The sequence below is a fragment of the Rhopalosiphum maidis genome, chromosome 4 (assembly GCF_003676215.2).
Source record: "Rhopalosiphum maidis isolate BTI-1 chromosome 4, ASM367621v3, whole genome shotgun sequence".
Lineage (NCBI taxonomy): Eukaryota > Metazoa > Arthropoda > Insecta > Hemiptera > Aphididae > Rhopalosiphum > Rhopalosiphum maidis.
Window position 1 is genome coordinate 30,301,477 of NC_040880.1, and position 19,454 is coordinate 30,320,930.

The 19,454-nt window shown below is 26.5% G+C and overlaps 2 protein-coding genes and 1 long non-coding RNA gene across 3 annotated transcripts; 2 read left to right on the plus strand and 1 right to left on the minus strand.

Moving 5' to 3' along the window:
• Nucleotides 1-204: 204 nt before the first annotated feature.
• Nucleotides 205-3,740, plus strand: LOC113556408 (SNW domain-containing protein 1-like). Its single transcript, XM_026961334.1, has 5 exons — nucleotides 205-372; nucleotides 453-606; nucleotides 1,848-2,198; nucleotides 2,259-3,148; nucleotides 3,364-3,740. The coding sequence occupies exons 1-5, from the start codon at nucleotides 359-361 to the stop codon at nucleotides 3,560-3,562; spliced, it is 1,608 nt and encodes a 535-aa protein (XP_026817135.1). The 5' UTR covers nucleotides 205-358; the 3' UTR covers nucleotides 3,563-3,740.
• Nucleotides 3,741-4,513: 773 nt separating this feature from the next.
• On the minus strand, nucleotides 4,514-6,862 carry LOC113548173 (protein LTV1 homolog). Its single transcript, XM_026948906.1, has 10 exons — nucleotides 6,642-6,862; nucleotides 6,386-6,529; nucleotides 6,177-6,311; nucleotides 5,996-6,089; nucleotides 5,819-5,933; nucleotides 5,561-5,750; nucleotides 5,361-5,486; nucleotides 5,118-5,294; nucleotides 4,763-4,975; nucleotides 4,514-4,698 (listed from the first exon to the last, which is right to left on the minus strand). Exons 1-10 carry the CDS (start codon nucleotides 6,642-6,644, stop codon nucleotides 4,588-4,590), a joined length of 1,308 nt encoding a protein of 435 aa, XP_026804707.1. The 5' UTR covers nucleotides 6,645-6,862; the 3' UTR covers nucleotides 4,514-4,587.
• Nucleotides 6,863-16,084: 9,222 nt separating this feature from the next.
• Nucleotides 16,085-16,855, plus strand: LOC113549998. The gene is made up of 3 exons (XR_003404981.1): nucleotides 16,085-16,413; nucleotides 16,488-16,606; nucleotides 16,669-16,855. It is a non-coding gene; the product is annotated as an uncharacterized LOC113549998 (long non-coding RNA).
• The last annotated feature ends 2,599 nt before the right edge of the window (nucleotides 16,856-19,454 follow it).

Sequence of the window (19,454 nt, forward strand, 5' to 3'; positions counted from 1 at the left end):
TCTGAATATTTTGAATAATGAATATTCGCGGTCGAACATCTTAAATCGTGATAAACAGTTTATCTTTATCAATAGTAACTACATATAACCACAGAAATAATTGTCGGTGCAGGATGGGATGGTCACACTGATAAGCAATTTTCATAATTGTTTTCAGTAGCATAGATTATGAAATATACACAATAGTCAAAATCGAATAATATAGATATCAAATGATCGTTTGCTTTCTTTTTCATATCTATTGGTTTATCTTAATTCGTGTTTCTGAGACATAATTATTGTTATTTATCTTCATTTAATTATTAACTCTTGTTGTATTAAATTTAATTACCTTTTTTTACAAGATTGAAGATAAATAATGTCTCTATTTAGGTAAGCAAAAGTTAGGTTTTAGTTAAAAACCTATTGTGGCTTACTATTTTGTGTATGTATATTAATTTATAATTCCCTAGTGTGTTACCAGCGCCTACACAATTCCTTCAGGATTTGGAGGAAGATGACGAATCCAACGAAACACTTGCAGAGAAAACCAATACATTTGAAGTGTATGCTGTTAAAATCCCACCATACGGTAACAGAAATGGATGGGTACCAAGGACTGTTGAAGTAATGTTTTAAATATTATATTTTAGTCAAGTAACTAATTACTAGAGCGCAGATGCACAAAAATGTTAAAATTTACATGAAAATAAAAAAATTACGGAACCCTACTATAGAACTATAGATACTAATCTACTTTTGTTCATTTTTTTCGACACTTTCATCATTTTGGTTTATGCATTTTATTTCCCTGATTATTGATCTAAGCTCATATTTGGAAAAACTAATTATACCTACAAGTATCCCTATTAATTAGTTTTGATATTAATTGAAATTATAAAAATATTATTTTAATAGACAATATATATTTCAAAAATGTCTAAAAAAACATTGAAATATGCAATTAAAATTGTAAAGTAAGTCTTTACATTTAGATAAATATTGAAATTTGCACTAAAAAAGTTTCATTTTTTAAATCGTTATGTCGTGAAACAAATTTTGTGCTCACTTATATTATACAATCAACCAAAATAACTATGCAAATACATACAAATCTACGCTCTACTAATTACATAATGATAGATTTTTTTCAAAATCTTGCTCATGTATTAATCATAACACCTTATGGGATTTTAGTGTATTTGTAGTAGTCTATTGTCATACTACAATATTTTGTATAATAAGTTGGATTGCAGTCAACATGTTAATGTAATAGAATTTTTCATGAGACAAAAGCAACAACATCCGTTAAAGAACAAACTGTTTCTATTGAATAATAAATAATAAATACTAAAAATAATATGAATTTTATGAAATATACTTGTTATTTGATATACGCAAAAATACATTGGTGTTAAATCACAGTCGACAATCACATGGCACCTGACAGTGCTGAATTAACATAATATAGGCAGGGTAGGCCTTATGCTAGATAAAAGTGGCCATCAGAGGTGGCTATTTTTTGTAATAGTGGCACTATGAGAGTTTAACCTGTCATCTGTGGTGAATGTTTTAAATCTTAATACAGTGTCTATAAAAAAATGTTTGCCTAGGGCTATGGTCAGTCTTAATCCGAAACTGGGCCTCCTGGTGGTCAAAGTGTAAAACTTGAAAATAATGATTTTATTACACTCAATTATTGTGGACTATGTTAAGTTATATTTTAGTATACTAATACAATAATAGTAAATTAATATTACATTATTAAAAACCTTCATTAAACTATAAATTTTATTAAAATATAGTTGATAAAATGTTTCTTATAATACTATTTATTTATACTTTTGTTAAAATAATATTTTTTTTAGGATTTTGGTGATGGAGGTGCTTTTCCAGAAATCCAAGTTGCGCAATATCCATTGAATATGGGAAAAGAAAATAAAGAATCTGTTTCAAATGCTCTTGCATTACAGTTAACTTCTGATGGTAAAGTTAAATATGATGTGCTTGCTCGTCAAGGTCAAAGAAAAGATAAAGTGATTTATTCAAAACTATCTGACATGCTTCCATCGGAGGTGATCAATGAAGATGACCCTTCTCTGCAAAAGCCTGATTCAGATGAAGTTGCAGACATTACTGAAAAAACAAGGGCAGCACTAGAAAAGCTGACTAATTCTAAAGTTTCGGCTGCATTACCAGTACGAGCGGCAGATAAACCTGTAAGTCTTAAGGTTTTTAATTTTTATAAATATACTTATTTTTAAAATATTTATGATTAGGCTCCTGTACAATGGTTCCGTTATACCCCTACTGAACAAGGAAAAGAATATAATTCAGGTTCAAAACAACGCGTAGTAAGATTAGTGGAGGCTCAGAAAGATCCTATGGAACCCCCGAAATTCAAAATTAATAAAAAAATACCTCGAGGTCCTCCATCACCTCCTGCACCATTAATGCATTCTCCAACCAGAAAGACATCTGTTAAAGAACAGAAAGAATGGAAAATTCCACCATGTATATCAAATTGGAAAAATGCCAAAGGTTATACAATTCCATTAGATAAGAGGTTAGCTGCTGATGGCCGAGGTTTACAACAAAATCATATAAATGAAAAGTTTGCTAAGCTGGCTGAGGCTTTATACATAGCAGATCGTAAAGCCAGAGAAGCTGTTGAAATGAGAGCTCAGTTGGAAAAGAAAATGGCACAAAAAGAAAAGGAAAAGAAAGAGGAACATCTTAGAGCAATGGCTCAAAAAGCCAGGGAAGAAAGGGCAGGTATTAGGCTTCCTGGATCCGCTAAGAATGATGAATCACGTGAACGTGATCAATTACGTTTGGAACGTCAAAAAGATAGAGCTCGTGATCGTAATCTTGCTAGAAATGCTGACAGCCGTAAAAACAAAGTGTTGAGAGATCGAGATATAAGTGAACAAATTGCTCTTGGACTCCCAGCAATCACTAGAAAAACTGGAGATACTCAGTATGATCAACGTTTGCTCAATACAACAGCAGGTATGGATACTGGATTTGGTGATGATGAAGAATACAATGTGTATGATAAACCTTGGCGTGGAAATAGTTCATTGGCTCAACATATTTATCGTCCATCTGCTAATATTGATAAAGACGTGTATGGTGATGATTTAGAGAAAATTGCTAAGACAAATAGGTAAGCTTGGAATTATAATTAATAATTATTAATTTATGTTAAATGTATCTTGAATTTAAGAGACAGTAAAACTAAATAATTCAAAGCTGTTGGACAGCTCTATTTTCATAGAACAATAATTTTATTTGTTAGAAATACAATTTAACTTGCAATTATGTATTATCTATCTTAAAAAAAAAAATATTTAAATTATTTTTATTTTTGTTTTTATTTAGATTTGTCCCTAACAAAGAATTTAGTGGAACCGATCGTGATCCTAAAGCTAGTGGTCGATCTGGTCCTGTTCAATTTGAAAAACATCAACAAGAAGAGGATCCATTTGGTTTGGATCAGTTCTTAACTCAAGCCAAGCATGCATCTAAAAGGTCACAACCACAACAACAAGACCGTGATAAACGTCGTAGAAAAGATTAATCTCTTTTTTTGTATTCTTTGCGTTAGAAATGTATTTTTTTTATCTTAAAAACTAACTTATACACAAAAGTGCAGTACCTATCATGAAATTAATTAAAAATATCTTATTTCCATAACAATGTTGAATTCTGTAATATAAACATCTTTTAAGTAAAACAAGTTTTAATTTCCATATTCCACAGATCGTGGATACACGTGTTTTATAGATAAACATATATGATCATAAACTTTATTCAGTTTTAAATCATACTAAACAGTAAACACAGCTAAAACTGGGACTTTCTAACTTATATATTTTTATATATTATTCATCCTTTTCTACAGTATTTAATAGAATCATAATAAGGTACTATAAACTTTTATCGCATAGTTAAAACCACTTTTGTAATGTTAGATACTGATAAACACTACATAAACGAAGCCAATCATATATATATTATAAAGTGTCCTAATTATAATGAGAATCATTATACTTTCTTTAACTTTCAATTGAGAATCAATTTACTCTCATTTATGATTATTAGTTAAATTAAAAATGGTTATAAGTTTATAACTATAAATACATTTATAACTTACCACACAATAAAATTTAATGTAAAGGTATTAAGTTTTTAGAATAATAATTCCAAGTTAATTTATATATAAATTATTTAAATTTGGTTAGTATAATAGTATTCAATTAATTCTGAAAACCTTAATAATTGGAAAAACAATAGTTTTTAAAATAATAAAAAATATTATTATTATTATATTATTTAATATGATAATAATTTATTATTATATTCTGTTGTGATATATTGCTTCAAATTTTCATGTACAAAAAAAGAATGGATTGTCATTAACTAAAACTTCTTTCTAAATCATACAATTATTTAAAATAACATAATACAGAATAAGTTGTGGTAATTATTATGAACTATTGAAAAGTTTTTCAATAAATTTATATCCCAATAATAAAGAATTTACAACTTTTTATTTTATACAAACATTAACAAATATGATACTTCTCAGAATACTTAAATTTCTTATATTACACGTACAGTTTTGTTAACATTTTTGTTGATTAATTCTTTTTCCATTTTTTTCTTTTGTTCTTTAAATGCCAAAGTGTTTGCCTTTCGTTCTACTCTTCTTTCCTAAAAAAAAAATGAGTTTAATTACATACATTTAAAGTAAGTTAAACTTAATAAAGAATCATACATGTCTGAATTCTTTTAGTGCTTTTTTCCTCTTCAGTTTTTCTTCGGGTGTCTCATCTTTTGGTCTTATTGATAAAACAGAAAGAGCTGATATCACTGATCTAGAACCAGATTTTGGTGCATCTTTATTGTCCAAGGATTTCAATGCTTGAGCTGTAAGTCTTTGTTGTAATATTGGAACACCGGTTTTAGGATTTATTCGTATTTTCTGAATCTAAATTATAAATTTGTTTTCATTAAAATCATATTATATTAATTATTATAAATATATTTTAATCTAATAATTGTAATTCTTGAAGAGCAATAAGTTTTAATACTCATAATAAAACTTGATATTAAATATGTTTTAAACTAACCGGTGGGTCTTTGATAAGAGCAGGACGATTGTAAATATTAGAATACGTAGAAATGATGCTTTCACAATCCCATTTTTTTATATCTTGGTCTTCAACTGGTAATTTATAAGTAGGTTCTTCTTGATCAGAATCGCTATCAAAAATCAAAGCAGCTGTTCTGTCAGTAGGGATTTCATCCTAAAATATAAAAGAATTAAAAATTAAAATTTCTTATAACAAAAAAGTCATTATTTAATATTTTACCCTTTTCATATTTAATTCAAATTCTTCAGCGGCTTTTTTTAACAAATCAGATTCCATTGTCAATGTACCTTCGATTTCTTCAGTTTCTAAAGCTCCAATTTCTGAATCATCATAAGCAGCAAACATCTAATGAAATACCATTAGTTTTTAAGTTTATGTAATTTTTTTAATTGTCTATTAAAAAGTAAAACTATTAATACTTGTTCAAATTGATCATCTATTAATTTTAAATTTTCATTTCGTCTTATAATAGAACTGGACATAGAGTAATCAGTGAAACGCGATTTTGTATCATCATTGTTTAAACTACCAACATCATCGTATGCCTCACTGTCATACTGATCACTTTCTTCGTTTATGTCTTCTAGTTCATCCATATCGTCATCTGATCTGAAGCCAAATAATAACCAAAGAATATATAACGTGTAAAATTAAAATACAGCAATAAGATAACTTACCCAGGTTGATTTGCCATCACCACAAAATCATCTTCCAATTCATTATCTGGATCTTCAAAATTAAAATCATCATCCATTGCAGCAACTATATCTGGGTCCAAATCCAGACGTAAACCTACATAATATAATTTATTATATTATTAATTTGTTGAACTTCTACTGTTTATTGAATGTTACCTGATTGAGGAGCAGCTTTATTCAACAAGCCTACTTTTTCCTCGACTTCAGATTCAAATATTGATGAGGGTAACATAACTTTAGGTTTTTCTTTCTTTATTAATCAAAAAAAAAAAATTCTTTTAAAAAATGGTGTTTTTGTTTTTTAATATAGAATAAAGTATTAAAAAAATGTCTATACTTTTTCATTATTATGATTGGCAGGGGCGGGCAATAATATAAAATCATTGGATCGGCATTCTTTGAGATGTTGTAAATAATCATAATCATCATCAAAATATATCCCGTATTTAGCTTCTTCATCTTTATTTTTTTTCTAAAACATATTATATTTTATAAAGCTGAATAAATTATATTTTAATATATTATTATATTTATAAAACAAATTACTCCTTTTGATTGAGTTGGCTGTTGAGGTACCAAAACATGTTGTGGTGCTGTTTCATCAGTAACAAGTGGATCATGCTGACTTCTGTGTACTACATGGAAAGTAACAGAATTTTTCTTTTCAATAAATTTTCTTTTTGATTTTGGCTATAAAAATCAAATATTTACAATTAAAAAAATAAATTATATTGTATGGATTTTAAAATAATTTACCAAATAAAAGATTTTACCATATTTTTGTATGGTAAAATCAACTTACCATTTTGATCTTTTAGTTCCTACTTTCGCAGTAGTTTTAAAGATGCTGAAACGTCTGGTATATTGGTGTACTTACGGTCACCCAACACTAGTCAAATAAGTCAATTCAATATTCACAAATTATCTGTGAAAAAAACTCAAATTTTAAACTCACGTGCCTCACCTCACGATGTAGTGCATGTAAATACGTAGTGGACAGTTCGTAGAATGTGTTGTGTATATTATTATTGCGTATAGACTCGTGATTGATAAAGAAATATTCTTTTTAATTTACTATATTATTATCATGATTATTATCAACAACCCTGAGTGATAAGCACTTGTTCGATAAATGATAAAACCTCGTAGTCACCAATGGTGAACGGTCACATAGATCCCTCGACAGCTAGATCCAAGTGACTAACTGACGCAAGAGGATCCAATTGATGCGAGATTAAAATGACGCATGAGAATCTACTAACTGACCGGGGATTAAGATAATCATAAGGATGTTACAAATTAATTAATTTTGTAATTAGTATTATTAATTTTTAATTATCAATATATTTAAATGCTCTTACGTTATTGTATCGTACTATCGTACTATTAACACTAGTATAATACAGTTGTTATCTAACATAATCCATATAATTTTTGTTTAATAGACAATTAAAAAATATTTTCTATTATAACCTAATGGCTTAATAAGATACGCATAAATTATTTCACAAATAAAGCTTTCATAATGTTAGATTTCGTTTAAACATCTAATAAAAAATTAAAATGTAGTAACTGAAGTTATTGAACATTTCACTTCTCAGTTAAAATAGCCATAACTCGTGTCTGGTCACCATCTTATGTTTTTTTTATATTAATCAGAATAATATATAACTTAGTATAACTATAGCTACCATTATATAATTATTATTGCTTAAAAGTTTTAACTTTATTCATATTATCACTCCCAGTCTCAAAGGTTAATCGTAAGTCCAGTGGCGCCGATCTATATTTCATGTTATGGGGAAAATATGCTGGTGTAGACCCACCTACTAAAAAAAAGGTTAGTTAGTTACGTTCGAATGGTACTATATTTATTTCTAACTATGTGCATATAAGGTACTGCATAACAAACTATTTTCGATTGTCACCCACCTACCCACCCAAAAATATTTCTGTGGAAGTTTTCCCAGTTCATACCCGTGTTCGGCGCTACTGTTAGTGCATATACCAAATTTGAATATTGACAAAACTGGATATTTTAACGAAAAATAACGATTATAGGTATAATTATGATGGGTTTCGATATTAATATTGATTATTGATAATGTTATAATATTTTTACATTAATAATGAAAAGACGGGCGAACAATATCGATAACAATAACTAATTACTAATTTATGCGATGCCAATGGAAGAAAATTTGAATGAGTCTAGTCGCAATGTATACTGAACAACATCTATACAATCTATCCCACCCTCCGTTTTGTCGTGCATATAAAATTTTTATAAGAAGTACACAATTGAGTCTCTCAACCGGCAGACTCCCGAATAAATTTAAATGTCTAGTTAATAATAATATTACAATATAATAATACGGTATATGATCTATGGATATGGATCTATCATATTAATCTATCATCTATGGCAGTCATCAATCCTCGCTATTCGTCGGAGACGATTAACAGTTGTAATAATTTTAACGGAGAAAAAAAATAGACGTGCAAATCGTTAAACCGTACTTTAGTATATATAATATTTTACATGCATATGCCGTTCTGTTCATCTTATTTTTATGAAATATCTCAATATCTTCAATTCGAAACGCGGTAAAGACGGACGAGGAAAAGTGTTCCTGGGTCGGCGATATGGTTACTGAACGTGTGGACATTAAATCTGACACAACTAAGTTTCACAAAAAAAAAAATCGATGTTTACGTGAGTTTGATTTTCTATAATTTTAAAGCTTTAATTTAAATTTTTAGACATAAAATAAATACATACTTATTGCACCGGACAATCTGCTACCCGCCGAATGACGTATACGTATGCATATTTTATTCCCGAACGCGCGATGCATAAAATACGTGAGACCGAAAATACATAATCATCATATTACCAGACCTATATTATAGAATAATAATTTATATTTATATTAATTGTATAAATAGCATTTTTCATTTTAACTGGCCGAGTACCTGACTTATATAAGTTTTTTTTATCGCTAACAAAAATAAAAAGTTTTCCGAAAAGACGCATTAATATTTTTTTATAATTGTCTGAATTTTGAATTTTTAACACATTGGATAATCATTTCATATTTCTGAGATAACTATTTCTGTTCAACCGATTTTCGTAGTTATTTGAACATTTTACCAAATGTTAATGTTTGCATTTCTTATAAATATTATAATTTTCAAAATATTTTGACTATTCACTTATAGGATAAAATAAACATTGCAATATAGCATAGTACCATAAATAGATGCATTTATTATATATATATATATATATATATATATATTATTATCACAAATTATCTGAGCATATTAATTAGAACTTATCGGTTAATTTTAAAATCAGTAAAAATAATATGAGTATGTATTAAACAGGACGGTACCGAAACGGAAATGATATGTATATCACTGCTTGTATTTAGAAATTAATTTTATTAATTTTGTAAGTCCTTCTTTATTATATATGTAATAGATCATAATCTATTAACTATTTAGTATGTAATATCAGTTTAATTATTAAACTTTTAAATATTTTTAAAATTATTAATCATTTAGTTCAGCCAAACCGTATAAAAAACCGTTATAAAATTATAATTTAAAAAAAAAATCAGTATAATATACAATTATTATGATTTTACGTATGAAATTAATTAGATACCAAAAGTTTTGTATGCAAGACAACTGAAATATAATAATAAATCCTATAAAATCACAAAGAGTTCTATAAAAAAAACATTATTATAATATTTATCATCCATGGCAAACGACAATTGTCGTCATTTGTAGGAGACGATTAACAATTCTAATAATTTTATTGAACAGTCTTCATACAACAGCCTTCAGTATATGACAAGTACTCTCATTTTCATAAAATATTTCAATAATTCCATTCTAAAGCGTAAAGATGACGAATGAAGAAATAAACTAGCTGTTTCTTCGGTGATGGTGCACATTTGAACTTTAATATGGCACAGCTTGATTTCGCCGAAAAGCTTCGAAGGATACTTACGTAGGTTAATCGTCCTATAATTTTGGGGTAGTAATAAATTGACTTTTTATACATAAAATAAATATTTATTGACTTCTACGAGTTGTTATCCCGATGACAGACCTATTTTTCATTTCCGATCGTCCAGTCCAATAAAGTGGTCGGTAACCGGCGGGTTATTGTATATACGACCCGTTTTAAATTCTAAAACACTGAAATTTTTTTTTATTTATATTTTATTATTTTAAAGTTCTAAACAATATTTTTTTCCATAGTCAATAATTTAAGAATATAAAATTTTTATTTTTATCTGGTCCGCAAACTATATTTTTAATTTGTGAATATGGTATGAGATGTAGCAATGAATGTATATTGATTTTAAAATTATTTAGTTTATTTTGAATTCTTGTAACAAATATGATATATTTAGTACTTTGGGTGTTTAATAGTAAAATAAAATAAAAAAGTTCAGATCTTGTCATAATATCGAAATAATTGGAATCATTACGCTATATACTTGTATAATTTCGACAAAATAATTCATTTACTAAGTTTTAATTCAAAAATGCTTATCATAGAATGTTGAAAATTTTACCAGCTGTCTACATTATGATTTCCTATACATTGCATAATTATAAAAACATTTTAACAATTTTATATAATTAAAATTTTTATTTTTTTTTTAAGCCGTTACAATTTATTGACAGCAAATATGATTAAAATTTAATACGGTGTTCCTCATCAGTCACTAAATTACTGTAATAAAAAATGTATAGTCACGATATATTTTTATAAACGTTTAAAATCAAAATGTTGACAAACTTTGTCTAAATCTATACAATTTTCAAATTATTTTTTCATCAGATATAATATTGTCTTTTTATACAAAAATTTAATATAGTAATTCTCATTAGTTTTTTTTAAATATAACAAATATAAAAGGTATACTGGAAAGTCACATTATTTTTTATGACTGAAGTTCAATATTTTATGGCTTATTGATTATAAATTTTTCATCCCAAAAAAAACTTATTCTTGTAAAACGATTTTTATATTGTTTTTTTTTTATATATATAATACTATATAGTTTAAAAACAAATAATCTTCTACATCGATAACTTAAAGTTTTAACTAATTTTTTATGAAAGTATTTCTTATTTAAGTTATTATTTTAAAAATACTTTCAAACTATATTCTTTATTTTTTTAGCATTATAAATTTTTAAAATTTTTAAAATTTTTAAAATGTTCAAATTATTTTTTTCATTAGTATTTATATAAGTATTTTCTTTTTATATAAACAATAAATTTTAAAATGTTTAATAGAATTCTCATTAGTTTTCTTAATGTAAAAACGAAAATAAAATGCTCACTGGAAACTTATATTATGACTGTTTGAAATTCAGTCTTATATAATTTATATATAAATTAATAAAATATGCATCTACATCGATTACATCATCCGGGTAGCGGATTTTTCATAAAAATGAATATATTTTATTTTAAGTTTAAAAAGTAAATTGATTCCCCAAAGCATTGACTAGTGACTAGGTACTATTTGTTACAAGGAACCACAATAAACGAAATGTATGAATTTTTTTCTATTATGTTAGGTGTCTTCAGACACAATATCTACAGACAGAGGTAATTGCATCTAATCTAGGTATGTAAGATTAAGTTAAAACACTGCGCGTGATTAGAATCAAAATAATGCAGAAATAATAACTCAGAAACATAACGGTATTAAACATAATTATTTTTTTTAATACTTAATGATATAATTATTTTTATTTAGTTCACTATTTTCATAGGTTAAATTAAATAATTTGTAATCATCTTCATTATAATAAAATATTAATACTTTGCAATATCTATAAAGATTTGGTCTAGTTTATGTTTCAATTTTACGTATGTCAAACAGCTAAAATATAATAATAAATCCTATAAAATCACAAAGAGTTCTATAAAAAAAACATTATTATAAAATTTATCATCCATGGTAAACGACCATCGTTGTCATTTGTAGGAGACGATTAACAATTCTAATAATTTTATTGAACAGTCGTCAAACAACAGCCTTCAGTACATGACAAGTACTCTCCTTTTCATTTCGTGCTGTTTATTTTCATAAAATGTATTTTTATTCTCATTTAGAACTACGATGAAGATCGATATGAAGAAAATTTGCAGTTTCTTCGGCGGCGGTGCACCACTACGTATATACTGAAGCAATCTAAAAAAAAAAAACTCGGTTTCCCGGGAACAGTCGACGATTACGTAAGTTTTATCAATAATCTTTTTTAGGATTAAATTTACATTTTAAACTTAAAATAAAATATATTCATTTATATGAATAATCGGCTACCCAGACGATGAAATCGACGTCAGCACATATTTTATTCTACTATTCACGCCGGGTGACGTATGCATATTTTATTCCTCAACGCGCAATGCATAAAATACGTGAGACCGAAAATATATAATCATCATATCACCAGACCTATTTTATAAAATAATAATTTATATTTATATTAATTGTATAAATAGCATTTTTCATTTTAACTGGCCGAGTACCTGACTTATATAAGTTTTTTTTATCGCTAACAAAAATAAAAAGTTTTCCGAAAAGACGCATTAATATTTTTTTATAATTGTCTGAATTTTGAATTTTTAACACATTGGATATTCATTTCATATTTCTGAGATAACTATTTCTGTTCAACCGATTTTCGTAGTTATTTGAACATTTTACCAAATGTTAATGTTTGCATTTCTTATAAATATTATAATTTTCAAAATATTTTGACTATTCACTTATAGGATAAAATAAAAATAGCATAATACCATAATAATAATATAATACAATATAATATAATATACCATAATACCATAAATAGATGCATTTATTATATATACACTTATTGCAAATTATCTGAGTATATTAATTAGAATTTATCGGATAATTTTAAAATCAGTAAAAATAATATGAGTATGTATTATTTTTAAACAAGACAGTACCGAAACGAAAATTATATGTAACTATATGTGTAAAACGAGTAGAATGTAAATAACTGCTTGTATTTAGAAATTAATTTTATTAATTTTTTAAGTCCTTCTTTATTATATCTACTATATCACAATCTATCAACTATTTTGTATGTAATATCAGTTTAATGATTAAACATTTAAGTATTTTTAAAATTATTAATCATTTAGTTCAGCCAAACCGTATAAAAAACCGTTAACAACCGTTGTAAAATTATAATTTAAAAAAAAATTCAGGATAATATACAATTATTATGATTTTACGTATGAAATTAATTAGATACCAAAAGTTTTTTATGCAAGACAGCTGAAATATAATAATAAATCCTATAAAATTACAAAGAGTTCTATAAAAAAACATTATAATAATAAATCCTAAAAAATCACAAAGAGTTCTATAAAAAAAACATTATTATAATATTTATCATCCATGGCAAACGACAATCGTTGTCATTTGTAGGAGACGATTAACAAATCTAATAATTTTATTGAACAGTCTTCATACAACAGCCTTCAGTATATGACAAGTACTCTCATTTTAATAAAGTATTTCAATAATTCCATTCCAAAGCGTAAAGATGACGAATGAAGAAATAAACTAGCTGTTTCTTCGGTGATGGTGCACTTTTGAACTTTAATATGGCACAGCTTGATTTCGCCGAAAAGCTTCGAAGGATACTTACGTAGGTTAATCGTCCTATAATTTTGGGGTAGTAATAAATTGACTTTTTATACATAAAGTGGTCGGTAACCGGCGAGTTATTGTATATACGACCCGTTTTAAATTCTAAAACACTGAAATTTTTTTTTTATTTGTATTTTATTATTTTAAAGTTCTAGACAATATTTTTTTTCATAGTCAATAATTTAAGAATATAAAATTTTTAATTTTATCTGGTCCGCAAATTGTTTTTAATTTGTGAATGTGGCTTGAGAGTTCTAAAACGTTACCGATCATAAATTAATGATAAAATTTCCAAAAATTATTTATTAATTATTATTAATTTTTTCCAAGTACACCAAAGATCCTGGATATGTAGTGAAAAACGTTTAAATATAAAATATAAATATTAAATATAAATTAAATAATGATTTAAATTTTAAATATTTTACAATTATGTAGTTTATTTTCTGTCTGCCATGAATTATGCAAATATGATCTATTTGGTACTTTGGTTGGTAAATAGTAAGATAAAATAAAAAATGTCGAATCTTGTCATAATATCGAAAACACAAAAAAACAATTGTATTATTATTATTATTATAATTATATCGACAAAATTAATTTATTAATTTAATTTTAATTAAAAAATGCTAATTATAGAATATTGAAAAATTTACCAACTATCTACATTATGATTTCTCTATTTTCATTATTTAAAACAATAAGATTTTTTTTGATTTTTTAAGCCGAAAAAATTATAGTATACTGATTGTCTCTTTTAAATTAAAATTTCAAACACTAATTACAGCAATAAACTTAATAACTATATAACTTAATGTATAAAGCAACTTTAATTACTTCTTTATCTTTAATTTAATGTAATTTTTGATTGTTTTGTAAAATGGTACTGAAAATTGAATTATTCAAAGCACTGACTAGGTATTATTTGTTACATGAAAATGTAAATGTATAAAGGAAATGTATGAATTTGTTTCTATTATGATAGGTGTCTTCAGATGTATATATATGTAAGTTTACATGTAAGAATATGTAACATTAAGTTAAAGTACTGCGTGATTAGAACCAAAATAATGCAGAAATAATAACTCAGAAACATAACGATATTAATCACAATAATTCCTTTTTTTTTTAATATATATAATAATATAATTATTTTTGTTTAGTTCACTATTTTTATAGATTAAATAAAATAATTTTCAATCATGTTCATTAGAATAAAATATTAATACTTTGCAATATCTACAAAGATTTGGGTTATAGTTTATATGTTTCAATTTTACGTTGATACGTCAAACATCTAAAATAGAAAAATATATCGTTTAATATCACAAAGAGTTCAATAAAAAAAACCATAGATTTATCATATTATAATATTCGTCATCTGTGGCATACGACAATCGATGACATTCGTCGAAGACGATTAACAATTCTATAATAGTCTTAATGAACAGTCGTTAAACAACAGTCTTCAGTACATGACAAGTACTCTCATTTTCATTTCGTGCTGTTTATTTTCATCAAATGTATTTTTATTCTCATTTAGAATCGTGATGAAGATCGTATGAAGAAAATTTGGAGTTTCTTCGGCGGCGGTGCACTACTCCGTATACACTGTAGATTGGTACAACTTGGTTTCCCGGGAAGAGTCGACGCTTAGGTAAGTTTTTTTTATTATTCTTTTTTGGGATTAAAATTATTTTTTAAACTTAAAATAAAATATATTAATTTATATGAACAATTCGCGCTAGTCGGACGATAAATATGTATATGCATATTTTATTCTCCAGGGTCCAAAGAAAAAATAGTACACAATGCCTACTTATTTTACTCATTAGTTATAGTAGATAAAAATTGTGAGAAATAACAACGATGTATTATTCGTATTATTCGCGATTATATTATATTAGAATAGTAGTAGAATAGTACACCTTAGATCCTGGACGTGGACGTAGCGAAAAATGTATAATGATTTTACAATTACGTAGTTTATTTTTTGTTTATCATGAATTTTTGTAGCAAATATGGATCAATTTGGTACTTTGGGTGGTAAATAGTAAAATAAAACAAACAATTTCAGATCTTGCCATAATATCGGAAAATCAAAAAAACTGAAATAATTACGCTATATCCTTGTATAATGTCAACACGGAGGACGATTGGCAGTATCATTAAGAAGCTCATCTGAATAACAAAAATAAGTGTCGCTTGTTTAATACTATAATTTTTTGAACAGTAGCACAGTATATTATGAATATTTACTTAAATTATATTTAATTTTTATGGTTTTTTTCAGATTATATACTGTACTACGGTTTTAGGTGTTCTTTTTATTTTAATAATACGTTGATAAATTACAATTTTTTCAATTTTTTTTCTTATCACATAGCTAGTTCATCTTTGTTTATGTTTAAATTTATATTTTTTATAGTTATTGTGCTGTTTAACTTTCTTATAAAAAAGAGTGAGGAATTAAAAAGGTGGCCACCGAACAGAAAGTTAAACTGCAATATACTATAATCTTTTTAATTCTTATTTACATTTTTAACTGATAAATTATGAATATAAAACTTAAAATTAATTTAAATTCAAAAATAAAAGGACACCAACATAGATTTCTTAAACATTAAAATTTTTCTATAAGTTTAGACTACATTTAATCAGCACATTAGTTGAAGTTTTATAGGAACCGAACATTTGGCTGACCATGGACTACCCACCGACGGAGAATTTGTCACAAAGCTGATGGGAAATGTGTCGGCGGCACTCGGCTTCGTTTCAACCCGGAGGAAGATCGGCAGCATCAATAAGAAGTTCATCCTAATATCAACTGTCCAAAGGATTTGTTTGTATTATATTATAATTTTTAGAATCGCAGTAGGTACAGTATACTATATACAAATATATAATATTTATTAGTGAAGAATAATTCGTCACAAAGTTGATGGAAAATGTATTGGCTGTGTTTCAACATGGAGGACGTCTGGCAGCAACAAAAAGAAATTCAACTGATAATCAACTGTCGAAAGGATTTGTTTGTATTATATTACAATTTTTAGAACCGTAGTAGGTACAGTATACTATATATAATATTTATTAGTGAAGAAGAATTTGTCGCAAAGCTGATGGGAAATGTGTCGGCGGCTTCGTTTCAACCCGGAGGAAGATTGGCAGCATCGACGAGAAGCTCATCTTAATATTATTAGTAGTATATATTGTAGTTGTAATGATGTAGTATATAATATTTAAGTAGTTTATTTCTTTACATATTTATTTAATAGCTCATCTCTCATCCACTCATCCAACACATTGACTATCGCCGGCCGGCAACACACATAATATACATATTACCCGTTTTTGTAGCTTGTAGAATAGCGAAAATCGTAGTTTTATTCCTAGGTTTCCTTATTGAAACAAATTATATAGTATTATTAGTAGTTTTAGTTATTGTATTTTTTTTTTTTTATTAATTGAATGCATTCATATGATCAGTGGCGTATTTAGGAATTTTAGGATAAGGGCAACACATATTTTGCCACCCCCCCTTCCAGTAAAAAAAAACTAAAAAACTTTTACGCCGCGCAATGGTGAAACTGTTAATACCATAGAATACCATGTTATATAAATAGTATAGTATTCTATAGCTCTATGGCATACATCACTGCGCCAGTACTCATAAAGTACGAAATAAAAATTTGCCGTTCTGGGAAACTGGACCCAAAGCCCCTACCTAAATATGCCTCTGCATATGATGCGTTCTCGCTTACGATGTGGATTAGGCCTACTGGGGACACCACAATAAAAAAAACGCGCCTCGTGTAATACCTCATAATGTTATTAAACAATACGGACAATGTTATTGTACGTCGTTTAATAATAAAGGTGGTGTGGAAAATTACCTAATACTATTATTCTTATTTTATAGTTACCTTGCATATGTATAAAAATGTTTTTTTATTAAATACCAATTAAATAATTATTTATATCAAGAAACGAGAAATATTAACGTTTTATAAAGTATTACAATAAAATAGTTTTGAAAAAAAAATATTCTTTGACTTGTTATAAAAAAAATTCAAGTAGTTATTATATTAGTTCTTATTTTACAATGACACTAACAAAAGCAGGTCAAGTTTAATATTGCCAGAAATATTGTGTGTATCCATTACTTTACTTAAAACATTGAATGTACACATATTTTTATTTACTAATTATTGTGTATTTTATTAATGATTTTATTTTTTTTCGCGTAAATTTGAAATTTCATATTTTACTAACGCATTGGTTACGTAGGTATTTGTGTCTTATAATAAAATACAAATGTTTGCATGTGAATATGCGATTGTACACATTTGGATTTTATTAACCATAGGCTATAATTCCTCTAACCAGTTTTCAACAAAACTGATTTTTTATTTTCTTAAAATTCAAAAACGAATAGCCGTAAAATTTAAAATGTTTACTAAGTATTTATATTATCATTTTTTCTATAAATGGTATAATTTTCAAATAATTGTAATTCATTTTGAGCTCTTTATAGACAGTTATATTTGCGTGCTTTATTAGTGTTTTTTAGTAGCAAAAATTGATAAATGGGTCAAAATCCTTGATAATTGAATTAATACTCTTCATTACGCAACAGTTTACAATGACAACTAACAACCGTATTGTATTTTGTAAATTTAATTCACCGTTTATTTTGCGTGAATTATTCAATACATGTTAAGAATATTTTATCTATCTGTGATTATTATATTTAAACGATACATAGGAAAAACTACCATTATAAATACATATAATTCTTAACTAAAAATTTTGAATTTATACAATATTTTTTTTATTCAGTATTCTTGTGTAGTTTGTATAGTTATGTTAAATACTATTGTATTTAAATTTTAAACATAACTAAATTAGCATCAGCCATATTTGAGCATTATAGCTTTGATTTATTTGTTTATAGGTATAACTAAATAACTATTGACTGTTTATATTTGTTTGATTATTGTTATAATATGCTAATCATTAATGTGTTATTAATTTATTATTTTAAATTTTATTATAGATAAATTTTCACTTATCTATCATTTATGTGTATAGATTAATGGTGTAGGGGGCAGATTTTTTTTTCCGTTAGCTTTTGAAAGCTATTGGGCTCAACGCTCAATATTGTATGTAAGAAATAATTGTGTTTAAGAAATATATTTATATTAATAGCGCTAGTGACAATATTGTCATCGACATTTGCGAACTGTGCGTCAGATCTCAGTGTTTACTATCCTATATTCGATATTCCAAATAATTGTTAAATAGTCAAATAGGTGAATTTTTTGAAAATTCAAAGTTGTATCCAAACTAACATTTGAACGAGTAGTTTTTAAGTTATTTAACATTATGTAGTGAATTAAGAATAAGACAACCGTCCATCCATGATAATACAGTAAAACGTCGATTATCCGCACCACAAAATTGTTGTACAAATTTATTTTTAGTTTAATTTAATTGAGTTCTATCGTTAGCTATGTTCGTTTTGTCGTGTTTATATTATATGAAATGCGAGATTATTTTATTATCTACTATATGGGCTTACGGTTCACTCTAATATATCATATTATAGGTACGTCTTACACACAGTAAATTAGTTTTTAACTTTATTTTTAATGCTTATTTGATTATCCGCATCCACTCGATCCCAATTAATGCAAATAATCGATGTTCTACTGTATATAGTTTTGGAAAATATGGGGGCTATACTATTTTAAAAAGTATGTTGATTAGGTAGTATAAATTCATCAATATTTTATACTTTGCAAAAACTGTTTTATTGTATTTATTAGATTAAATATTACTCACATAGTTACCTCTATTTTTAAGTTTTTTAAAACCATT